General features: G+C 38.1%; 2 protein-coding genes across 2 annotated transcripts; one reads left to right on the top strand and one right to left on the bottom strand.

Annotated features, from left to right (window-relative positions):
- Positions 1-2,324: 2,324 nt before the first annotated feature.
- LOC145704554 (uncharacterized) lies at positions 2,325-4,130 on the top strand. Its single transcript, XM_081782008.1, has 6 exons — positions 2,325-2,427; positions 2,855-3,039; positions 3,087-3,209; positions 3,293-3,429; positions 3,754-3,896; positions 3,945-4,130. Exons 1-6 carry the CDS (start codon positions 2,382-2,384, stop codon positions 4,037-4,039), a joined length of 729 nt encoding a protein of 242 aa, XP_081638134.1. The 5' UTR covers positions 2,325-2,381; the 3' UTR covers positions 4,040-4,130.
- Positions 4,131-5,106: 976 nt separating this feature from the next.
- Positions 5,107-11,678, bottom strand: LOC145702994 (uncharacterized). Its single transcript, XM_081780295.1, has 9 exons — positions 11,498-11,678; positions 10,724-10,754; positions 10,521-10,641; positions 9,860-9,952; positions 7,808-7,873; positions 6,911-7,030; positions 6,737-6,867; positions 5,514-5,653; positions 5,107-5,464 (listed from the first exon to the last, which is right to left on the bottom strand). The coding sequence occupies exons 1-8, from the start codon at positions 11,508-11,510 to the stop codon at positions 5,572-5,574; spliced, it is 657 nt and encodes a 218-aa protein (XP_081636421.1). The 5' UTR covers positions 11,511-11,678; the 3' UTR covers positions 5,107-5,464; positions 5,514-5,571.
- Between the last annotated feature and the right edge of the window lie 251 nt (positions 11,679-11,929).

The following is an 11,929-nucleotide window of genomic DNA, read 5'->3' as shown; positions in this document are numbered from 1 at the left end:
CAAAAACTTCGTCAACATCGAGATCTATTTGGCAAAAGATCTGAAAAGGGAGGATTGTCTCGGATGGATCACAATAATGGAAAAATGTGACTCAGATTTGCGAAGCAGATTGAAAGCAGAAAACTTAGATTTGGAAGAAAGAAAGAGAATTGCCATTGGAAGTAAGGAGGGATACGAATATTTGGAAAAAATTGGTCTTATTCATAGCGATAAGAAGCCGGAAAATGTACTCTTGAAATATGGACAAGCTAAATTAATTGATTTTGGGATCATTCTAGACGTCACAAGAAGAAGAACCTACAGCAAAATGGGCTACAGAAGAAGAGGAAACAAATATAAAGAATCGAGATATTTATGTAAATTTGAAATTAAAATCACATTGGCAAATTTTTATTTTTTCCCTAGTTGCTGGATCCGCTGCTTTTGCCAATAGTCGTCAACTTTGTGATTCACTTGGAGGATCTGAGTCCCCACTACACATTTTGATTCTTTGTGGGTGGAAGACAGCGTGGAGTCTTCTTTTCAATCCAATAAAAATTGACGAAAGAATAACTATTAATGAGAAATTAAAGGTCAGCAATTTTTCTTCTATATAAAAGAGATTTTTCTAGGCCTGCAATGCTGAGTGGCTCACAGTAGAATATCCATCAATTAAACAAATCGAGAGCGTTTCAAAAATCATTTCTCTGGAAAATGCGCCTTCTCATTTTTCCTTGGACGATCCGAACTTGACAAAGTCTTCGGCAATGGCAAATCTAAAACAAAAACTGACGAAACAGATCAATTCCGACTTCAAAAACGTCACGAAAAATATTCTGAATCAAAAAGAAACCAATCTTTGCGTACCCATTTCAGTCACTACTCTTTTGAGATGGGCGATCAAAAATGACTTGGGAATTGAAGACTGGAAAATGAAAAACTGGTTGACTCTCGAAAACATCTTCACTCAACTAACAATGATAATTTATCCGCGCAGTTTGGCTGGCTTCAGTCTCAATCCGAAGTTTAAAGAACAAGAATTCCAAACAAACGAAATTGAATTGCTTCTCAAAAGATTAAAATTTAGAACTTATTTGAATAAAAGTGGATGGGAGACTATTCAAGAACTGGATTATAGCCACGAAACATGCGGCGATTTCGAATTTGAACTAGGTCTGTCTAATAGAGTATTTCATTAATAACAATATCTTTTTAGTGCTCCTTCACCACAAATTTTCCTTCTCTCGTCCTCTCACTGTCACTGGCACCTATCTCAATTGCGATGGGTCAATCATTTTCCACCAAATGGTGCTTGATCGAATCGAAAACTCCGAATTCGTTCTCCAAAACACTCTCATCGATCATTCTGGCTCTCAAATCAGAATTCCCCTCGGATGGCTTTTCTACGCCTCTGATGAGATGATGAAAAATTGCTTCAATACATATAACGATTATGTCTACTACGGGCCGAATAATACAGTGATATATTTGGCAAACGAACAAGTCAACATGAAAACTGAAAAATGGTATCTTCTTCCTCAAGCATATTCAATCACTCTTACTCCAATTTAACTGAAAAAAAAATTTGTCTTTGAATAAATAAAATTTTCGAAACCAATCTAAAAATTTCTTTCGTTCAAAACGAAGAAAGAAAGTCTCATAAATTAATATTGATTGGGAAGAAGAAGAAACGGGAAATTCAAGAATGCTCCAAAAATGTAAATTCGGCGGAGCAAGCACTCGAAAATTGTCGGGCGCTGATTTGATCCGCCTGACAACTCGTGGTCGCGAGGTTGAACGCTTTCAGACTTTAAAATTTAAAGAACTTGGAGAAAATTTATGCGGGGAACGGTTTAAGGTCACGAGGGGCGATAACGTGAGGGTTTTTTAACTAAAGAAATGACACCCTTATTTTTTGAGCTTTATTAAAAAAATATTCATCAACCGGAAATCCAGGCTGCTAAATGAAAAAATCCGGCTCAAAAAAATCATTGAAACAAAATTTCTATTCAAATGATCGTTTTTACAAAATAAGGGTGTCACTCTACTGTTCTCAAAAGAAAAATCCACTTGAAAATCAAATTTTTCCTTGATTTTTTTTAATTTTTTCGTCATTTTTGCTCGAAAATCTCAAAAGAGCTGAAAACATAAACTTCAAAAATGCAACGTGATTCAACTACAAACGAATTTCAGCCCACTTCCTTCATAAAAATCGCCTTTGAAAGCGACCTTCGTCGCTGCCCGTCCAAACTTGTGGAAACTCCCGCTCGTTGATTTTCGCGGTCGGCCACAAGAGCGCCGCGCCATGCTTAAACTCTCGCTCTTTTCACTTTTTCTTCATTTTTCTTTTGTAAATTTCAACTTTTCATAAATTCTAAAATTAGAGAAAGAGAGCCTGCAAAATGGTTAGACTTTCTGCTTTTGCTATTTTTGTTTCTTCTGTAACAGGTAAATCAAAAAAGAGGATCAAAAGAAAACCTGAGTTAGAGTCTTTTAAAGATCTGAAATGAAAAGCCGCGCAGCGGCTTTTTAAAAAAACGAAGCCGCGAAGCGGCTTCGCCAATATTCAAAACAAGATTTTTATGATTGAATTTTCGAAGCCGCTTCGCGGCTTCGTTTTCAAAAAGCCGCTGCGCGGCTTTTCATTTAAGATCTTTCAGAACCTGACTCAGGTTTTCTACACAGATTTCCTAGCCCAGGCAGAGAGACAACATAAAAATAGAAGCCGCTTTGCGGCTTTGTTTGAAAATAGCCGAAACGCGGCTTTCTATTAAGGATTTTGGAGACCCTGACTCAGGCTTCTACACAGGATTCCGACTCGGAATTTCCGAGCATGTCTTTTTCGAGTCGAAAATCATTTCAACGATTTTTCTAGCTTTCGATGAGTACAGAAAAGAGGTCGATCTGGAAACAAGCGAAGAAGGTTTCTACCGTTCTCGTCACCAGATCCAGCCTCGGCGAATGAAACAGCTCGCTGCTCAATTGGTGGAACGACACGGCTTTGCAAACTACACGAAAATCTACGGCTACGGTTGCTATTGCTTGAATCTCGGAGAACGGGTAAAAAAATGATGGGAGAATTACGTAAGCTACTATCTTCGTTCTAGCCGATGTCCGGAATGGTCCAGGGAGTCGAGCCGGTGGACGAGATCGATCAAGTCTGCCAGAAATACACTCAGTGCGTCAAATGCTTGAAGCATGATCACGGGGATTATTGCCAGCCAGAATCGGTAAGCGCCAAAAAAATAGATCGATAAAGACGAACTTGAAGATTTCATAATCAAGGGTAAGAAATACTGACCTCTTTTTCAAGATCAACTATGAATACTACTTCGACGAGAATGGAGAGACTGTGTGTCCGACGGATAACAAATGCAGGAAAAATTTGTGCGAGTGTGACAAGTTTTTGGCAGAAGCGCTTGATGGAAAATTCGAGGCGTATAAATCAGAGTAAGTCGAGATTCCCGGACTTTAACTCCCCAATCTGACCTCAGCAATCTGTGAAAGGCGCCCTCGCCAGAACTTGTTAACCCATTATCAGGGCCGTAGGATTTCGCCTAGTCAGGAGCCCGTCTGTGATTGGTTGAAATCTCGGATCCGGGCATTTGATTGGCTATTATTTCCACGCAAGGCTTTGAAATGGCCACGCGCCTGTAAACGGGTTAATTGATTAAAATCGCTATTTTCAAACTCTCTCAGGCTCGGACTCAGGTTTTCGATCAGGTCGACGTGAGAAAAACCTTTTTTGAATCCTAATTTTGAAAATGTCTTCAGAAATCATGTGTTTGGCGGATTCGAGTTCAGCACAATGTGCGAAAAAACCAAGCTGCCGAACAGTGGTCAAAACCGAACTCAAGAGTGCTGCGGAGAATATCCAACAAGAAAACCCTTTCTCGCCGGCGGATCCCGCGATCTTGGTAGATCTTCAAACTCAAGATAAGGTTCCTAATTTCTGACTGCTTTAGTTTGTTGCGATAATGTCGCTCCCATGCAAGTAATGACCAGATCGCTGTGCGAAAGCCTTGGACCAAAGCAGGACAAAATTCTCCGAAGAAACTAGACTTGACTGAAACAGCTCTTGAAAAAGGCTTACTGTAAATATTCATTATTTGACGATGCTTCCAGCGCCTAGATTTGTAATAAAATATCAATCTTTTCTTACTTTTTTGATTCTCAAAAATGAACTTTTTCGCACTTAGAATCACAAATTCAGTAATTTGCTTGAGTTAAGATTGCCTCTTCAATATTTCAGCAACTCTTTGAAAATTCATCAAAATATCCATGTTTTATATTCACCCTCAATTATTCAATTATTCGCCAAGATTTAAGAGCTCAGGAAATCGGTTAGGCTCAAATAATCGAGCAAAAAAAGAAATGAAATTTTCATTTATTTTTTTCTTCGTTTTCTCGGAAAATATTGACGGATTTCCGGTTCTTTTGCTGAATAAAGCTTACAAAGAATGCGCAAAAGGTAAAAAAAACGCTAAAAATAGAAAATAACATAATTTGCAGCGGTTTTATTGAAAAAAGAAGCCGAAAACCAAGAACTCGACTTCAGTGAAATCTTCGGCGAATGCAATTCTATGATGAAAAATATATTTTCTCCAAAGAAAACCGAAAATTCAAAACCAATAGAGTCGAAGAACTCAACCGGCGCTTTGGAAAACACGATTTTAGGAACGCTCGGACAACGAGTCATTGCCAGTTTAGGAGAACCGAACTGGATGAAACTTGAAAACTGAGCTTCTTCACTCTAACTATCATTCTTACTCGTAGAAATGCATCTCTATTAATAAAAAAATCATGATCATTTCCGTCTCTTCAAAATAAAATGCCACGGTCGAGCAAGTCCAGGTTCCGGGCTCCAAAACCTGTGTAAAAAACCTGAGTCAGGATCTGATGAGCTGACTCAGGTTTTCTTCACAGGTCGTTGAGCCCAATCAGGAGTTAAACCAATTTATGGAAGTGATTTTCTGAATCGGGATTCTGATTGGCCGGTAGGCCAAATACAGCAATCTTATTGGTTATTCAATTATGTACTTCCATAAATTGGTTTTCTCCGAATTCATCTTCATCTTTCAAAACTCCTTCATTATCAATTTTGCCATAAAAATATAAGACTAAAAATAGAGTTGAAGAAAGTTTATTGGACTGAATAAAATTCAACTTGAATCGTAAGGGAGTGCAGACCTAATAACAAAGTAATCATTAATATGGAAGCTTTCTTGGCACGGTTTTCTCTTTTTCTTTTTACAGATTAGCTACTGTATGAGTTTGTTTCAAACAAAGCTTATTTTTCTAGCATTTTTTGAGGTTTTTTCTTTCGATAAAGCGAAACGAATAAAATTATAAAAGAAAACGGGAGGGACAATAAAAAAAGAGAGGGAGAGGCTTTTTTAAAAAACAGTTGCGGTGAGTTGCTTTTTGTATTATTTTTGAATTGAAGTTGGTGATCGTAAAGCGGTGGCAGTTGTTTGCGGCGGACCTGAAGATTAATTCTTGCATCAGGCGGCTTTTTAGAGACGCGCGCTTACGTGGACAGACAATTTCCAGTTTTGAAATTCGAATTCGAGGAATTTCAAATTTCCAAATTTAGTCGTTCAGTAGTTTTCCTTCTGTGGCTGCGCGCATCTGCACTACCAGCAGCTTTTCTTTCAGTGTTTGCAGCTCTTCTCTAGAAGAAAAAAATAAGTCAAGTCTCGTATACCAGTGTTCCAAATTTTTAGAAAAATCCGTGTTTCCCTGTTTCCCGCTCATTTTTAAAATTGCTGTTTCCCTGTTTCCCTATTTTAAGCTGAAGGGCTGTTTCCCTGTTTCCCTGTTTCCCAGGGAAACAGTTTCCCTGTTTCCCTCATCGGTTTCACATCTCAAAATTTTTCGTACTTCACATTTTTTTTATTTGGAAACCGATTATATCGTTCATTGGAAGAATTGGGAAAGATTAATTATGATAAACCGTGTAAGTTTCGCCCTTTTCGAGCGAATGACCTCAGTATGTTAGTTAATAATGAAGGTCTCTAGAACAAATTCAAAATTTCCTTGACAAAAACAATCATTTTTCTCGAATTCTCTCGAAGAAATTTGATTTTTGTAAACAAAACTGCATTCTAGAGAGGGTTTTTTTGATAATAACGGGAGCTTTTAGAGAAATATAACATCAATAGGGAAACAGGGAAACAGTTTCCCTGTTTCCCTTTTTTGAAAAATGGCTGTTTCCCTGTTTCCCTGTTTCCCGCTCTCAGGAGAAATGTGCGTTTCCCTGTTTCCCGGTTCCCTGGGAAACAGGGAAACAGGGAAACTGTTTCCCATTTTAGGGAAACAGGGAAACACAAATTTGGAACACTGTCGTATACAGGAATTCTCCTTTCTACAGTATCTAAAAGGGGTCTCCCAACAACGACCGGGGAAATTGCTATCATCGAGCTCTATTCTGCGCTCTGATTGGTCAATCAGCTAAATCAGCCCGGTTGTTGTTGAAAGACCCCCCTTGTAGGGCAAAAAACCTGACTTGAAAACCTGAGTCAGGTTCTGAAGAGCGAAAATGAAATAACGCGAAGCGGCTTTTAAAAAGCCGCAGAAGGACGCGGCTTTTCTCTTTTGCTCCTCAGAACCTGACTCAGGATTTTTACTCAGGTTTTCGCCCCAAATACAACAATTAGTTTGAACTTTGGTTGATACTCAATAACTGAATATTCAATCAGAGTTCATATGAAAATGACAATTGAATAAATTTATATCAAAAACACTTTCAACTCACTTGACATTCAACAACTCCTCCTTGAGCGCCGCATTATCCGCTTCGAGAAACCCGGCCCTCATCGCAATCTGATTCTCCCGTGATCTCCGCGCTTCTCTCGATCGCTTCGCGGCCGCGTTATTTTTCTTCCTCTATTTCAGCCCGTTATATAATTACATCAAGACACACAATCACCTTTTGCCAGTATTTTTCATCCTTATCTTCCGGCTTCACAAGTTTCTTTTGCGCTTTTCTTGAAATCGGCGTCGGTTTTAATTCGTCTTCGGTAAAATGAGCCGTTGCAGGGTTGAAATTCTTAAAAATATTATAAATTTCCTGTGTAGAAAACCTGAGTCAGGGCTGAAAGATCAACTATGAAAATAGGAATGAAAATTTCCTGACTCAGGTTTCTGAATCAAGTTTTCCTGACTCAGATTCGTAAGGTTCTTGATTCAGGATCCTGACTCAGTTTCTGACTCAGGTTTTCCTGACTCAGTTTCTGACTCAGATTCCTGACTCAGATTCCTGACTCTGGTTCCTGACTAAGGTTCCTGACTCAGATTCCTGACTCTGGTTCCTGACTAAGGTTCCTGACTCAGTTTCTGACTCTGGTTTTCCTGAATCAGATTCCCTACTCAGGTTCCTGATTAAGGCTCCTGACTCAGTTTCTGACTCAGATTCCTGACTCAGTTTCTGACTCAGGTTCCTGACTCAGATTCCTGACTCTGGTTCCTGACTTAGGTTCCTGACTCAGTTTCTGACTCTGGTTCCTGACTAAGGTTCCTGACTCAGTTTCTGACTCAGGTTCCTGACTCAGGTTTTTCACACAGGTTGCCGAGGTCAGATATCTTATTTAAAATATATTATATAATAGCAGTTATATAATTAGCTACTTCTTAGTAAAGTTCATTTCGCAAAAAACAAGCTTTATTGCGAGCAAATAGCAGCATTCAAAATCATTGAAGTCGTCATTTTTAACGAGTTGAAAATATTTAGACAGATGATGCAATGCTTGACCTAGATTCGAAAATGAACCAAAATGGACGGGTCAAGAACTCATCCCAGGCGAAAACAAGGCTTGAAAGTGCTTACTTTTGGATATGCTTGTCTGCTGGAACCCCAATCGTTGAATTTTCCGGAGGAGGAGCTTGATGAAGACTAAAAAGAAGAATGGTCAATTATAAATTCTTCAAGTTTGGCTGAAAATCGAGAAGCCGCTCGCGGCTTCGAGCAAAAAAAGATCAAAAAGCCGCGCTTCGCGCGGCTTAGTTCTTTTGAGCTCAAAGCCGCAAGCGGCTTCTCGATCTTTCAGCAATTATAACAGGAATTTTTGCATTTCATTTTGCTTAAAATTCACTGAAAAATGATTGTACCCCTTGATTGTCCAAATTCTGGTCCGGTTCATTTTTGACCGATCCATTTGTTTCTTCGAAAAATTCGGAGTCCCTTTCGATCGTTTCGATGTACTCGCCGTTACCGAGCGAGTCATCACTGCCGGTTGAGTTGGAGTTTGAATTTGACCCGTCCGAGGGGTCATGTTTTTTCGAACTCTCGACCGGCGGCGATTCTTCTGGCTCTTGTTCGTTTTCGTCGAAATGTGGGGTGAAAATGCGGCTTTCGGGGGGTAAAATGCTCGTGATGACTTTTTCAAGGATTTGGAAGAGAAAAAGATCATAAAAAAGGGATGAAAAGAAAGCTAATTTAGGAGCAAGAGGCTCATTTTACGAAAGAAAGGGGTCCCTAACGACGAAGAAACTGGTCTTTATCGTTAGGGACACCCTTAAGTTTCATTTTTTTGAGTTACATAAGGGTGTCTCAAAACTACTTATGTAATAGAATTTGAACTTTTTCGTTATAAGCCGTGGTCACCTTAAGTTCCTAACTCAACCAAATCGAGCTGAGACTTAAGGTGACACCTTCGAATTCGAAAAAAAAAATCAGCTTTCAAAAATCCGCCCTGAAACTCTCTGTGGCCTTGTAGCGCTATCCATTCTTTTTTCTTTTTTTTCTATTTTTTCAGTAAATTTTCTGAAACATTCTCTTCCCAAAAAATAGAAAAAAAAAATTGAAATTTTGCGGTCCGAGCTGGGTCTTTTTTTCTTATTATGTAACTGCTCGCGTTGACCCCGTTCACAAACACACTTGGGCCTCGTTTTAAATGTGAGCTGGCTCTTACACAGCCTCCCAAGACGCTATTACGTCATCGCTCTTTTAAAACTGAAGCGTGCCTCCTTATTTTTTCCTTCGCGGGCGCCAAATCTAAAATTTGACCTTGGTTTTGCCGTCCTTTTTCTCCCCAAAAGTAGCCGCTTTTCCCCTAGAAAATAGAGCAGAATTGGCGATTCAAAGTTCGAAAAACATGTTATGCAATGAAAAAAAGGGTTGCGCAATCGATTTTGTCCAGCGATGACCCAGATAGTAAGCCAAAGAGGGAAAAAGAATGAATAGCGTTATTGAAAAAAAGCAGCCCCGGGAAAAAAGATGTTTATGTACAATCGAAATACTGAAAAATGGAAAAATAAATTGAACTAAAATGGCATTGAAATCAAGGAAGAAAATGAACCCAGATCAGAATTTGACCACATCAAGTGAGGGCTTACTTATGGATCAATTGACGAGGGACAAATCAATAATATTGTTTTGAATAATCGAAGGTTTAATTTGTTCATAAAATTTTTGATAAACCATAAATAATATTCCGTGACTCTAAGGAAGAAGACATCATGAACAAGATTTCCTCAAAGCTTTAACATTGTTACACCCTTATTTTACTGCAGACAAAAATTTACCCAATCATTAGACTTCTATGAATTATCAAAGTGACACCCTTATTTTTCAGAATCAAATCCGTCCAGAATAATCTGAAATAATTTCAGAATTTCAATTATTGAAAAATAAGGGTGTCACTTTGATAATTTTGAAAAGAGGGATCAGATAAAGATTTTTGCCGATAAAAATAAGGGTGTCACTCCGTTATGTTTGAGAAATGAGTTCATAGAAGAGTCCCGATAGATTACGCCAATCTTCGTAAAAATGCGACATTTAGGTCGCTTCGATCGTAAAATTATTCAAAATGAAAAATTATCATAAAAACTGGGCGTACCCAGAGGAAAATTCCGGTCGATTTACTTGAAATTTAATAACCTGATATTCGTTGTTTCCCGAATAATTGACGTCTTCTGAGTTCTTTCGCAGCATCTGGTTCAGTTTCTGCAGCGCTTGTTCTGTATTGAGCGACTAAGAAGAATGAGAAATTAATAATAATCAAAAATAAACTATTCTTGAGTTCACTTATCACTTTTGATAATTTTAAGTAAGAGTCTATTCAAGTTATTTTATGAACTCGCACTGGGAAAATAACAAATAAAAGCGCCATCGATTTGAATCAAATATCACCTGCTGATAATTTGGGATTTTTAAATACATTTTTTTTAAAAGTAAAACTTTATTACTTGGAAAAAATTCTACAGGGGGTTCTTGTTAAAAAATATTCATCATCAACTCATCGAGCGCTCTGATTGGCCGATTTCGGAGAAAAGTCAAAAGCTTCGAAATCGACGAATCAGAGTGCTTGATGAAAAATATTCATCATCAACTCATCCAGCGCTCTTATTGGTCGATTTCGAAGGTTTTTCCCATTCATGGAAATCGACTAATGAGAGCTCTTTGATGAAAAAATTCGCTGCAATTGTAAAAAAAATTGTGTTTTCGATTCGATTTTTAAATCAAAATATGGACAATGGGTTCAAGGGGAAGCTCCTATATGAAGGTAGAAGGATGAAGTAGAATGTTTCTTATCCCACGCCTGAGAGCCAGCATCATCATTTTGGCTTCCGTCTCCATCATTGGAGTCATTCGAGGGCGGTCTAATTTCTTCCAAAGTAACCATCTGCTCCGGCCGCCAGAAACTTTTTGAATTCGAAGGGCTACAAATTATTCAAACGAGTCAAAACGACGTTAGCAATATTTTTAATGATTAATTAATTTATACAAAATTTTCAATCTTACGATATGTGCTGATGCTGATCTCCGCCGCCATCTGAATAAACTGATGTTAGGAGAAAACGATGAGGAACAATATCAAAATGAAAAATTGATGAAAAAGAATAAGATCACTAGAATCGTGAAGGACTCAAAAATGGGCGTTGCCGGAAAAAAGTTTTTCTTTTTCACGGTGTTGTAGTCCCGCGGGGCGATTTGTGTGCTTTGAGCAAAATTTTAAAACTATTGAAATTTTCATTTATTTGCCGAAAACTCATTTTTGTCAATAGAAAATCGAATTCATCAATTTAAAAAAAAAATTTCGTTAAAATTATTTACAGTATGTTTCCAAATTTCCGGACTAATTTTGTCCCCAGATTTCCGAAAAATGTCCGGAAATTTGGCCTCCCTATGAAAAAATAATTTCCCACCAAGCATCCTTAAAATTTTTCGAAATATGGTCACTTACCCGTGTAGAAGTCGTCTAAGCGCAAAAAAGACGACGACAAAGTGGGTTTGATAGGAGAACTCAAGGATAAACACAAAAAAGTCGATGTATTAAACCTTTTGTACCTTATTTCGAAGAAAAAATATGAGCTACCGTCAATTTTTTTTCTTAATTTGAAAAAAAAGTCCGGAAATTTGGGTCATCGTCAATTTGTTAGTGTCCCACTAAAACCCCTTAAAATCTGAAAAGTGTCCGGAAATTTGGACTCCGGAAATTTGGCAACAAACTGTATTTATTTTTCTAAATTTTAGTTGAATTTTGAATCTTTATCTTTTTGATCGAGCTTTTTTTACCATGTTTATCCATTTTCTAGCGCTTTTTTCTTTTCTTCGTTACGTAACCTCTGGAGAGAATTTCTCTGGCGATGAAAAAAAAATGTTCCAAAATGACGCTGGTTTACTTTGTTTTTCGAGGTGTGTTCAACTTTGGCGAATGAAGCCAGTTTCAAATAGGCAGTAAGAAATATTTCTTTTGGGTCGAGATTACGTAACATTTGCGCAAGGGTTAGAAACGAGCCGGATTGGATGACAATGCTCTGACGGACTTTTGGTTCATTTGGGGTCAGTTGAGAGCGAATTTTAAAGCAGCCCTGCATCTGATTAATTCACTGGTAGTCAATTACGGTACTTTTGTTCGATAATAGACTGTTTACAGAAGGTCAAGTTCGAACAAAGTGACGGAAAAAGCCAAGGAAAGATCATGTGATCATTATTTTATTGGCGCTG

The sequence above is a fragment of the Oikopleura dioica genome, chromosome PAR (assembly GCF_907165135.1).
Source record: "Oikopleura dioica chromosome PAR, OKI2018_I68_1.0, whole genome shotgun sequence".
In the NCBI taxonomy this organism is placed as follows: Eukaryota; Metazoa; Chordata; class Appendicularia; order Copelata; family Oikopleuridae; genus Oikopleura; species Oikopleura dioica.
The sequence above is the reverse complement of the archived record's forward strand: the minus strand, read 5'-3'. Positions and strand labels throughout refer to the sequence as shown.

Coding starts and splice junctions, on each gene's coding strand:
- LOC145702994 (XM_081780295.1), bottom strand. Junction 7,031..7,807: donor GCAGACAAGCATATCCAAAA/GTAAGCACTTTC, acceptor AATATTTTTAAG/AATTTCAACCCTGCAACGGC. Junction 6,868..6,910: donor ATGAAAAATACTGGCAAAAG/GTGATTGTGTGT, acceptor GGGCTGAAATAG/AGGAAGAAAAATAACGCGGC.
- LOC145704554 (XM_081782008.1), top strand. CDS start 2,382: ATGGTTAGACTTTCTGCTTTTGCTATTTTTGTTTCTTCTGTAACAG. Junction 2,428..2,854: donor TTTTGTTTCTTCTGTAACAG/GTAAATCAAAAA, acceptor CGATTTTTCTAG/CTTTCGATGAGTACAGAAAA. Junction 3,430..3,753: donor TTCGAGGCGTATAAATCAGA/GTAAGTCGAGAT, acceptor AAATGTCTTCAG/AAATCATGTGTTTGGCGGAT.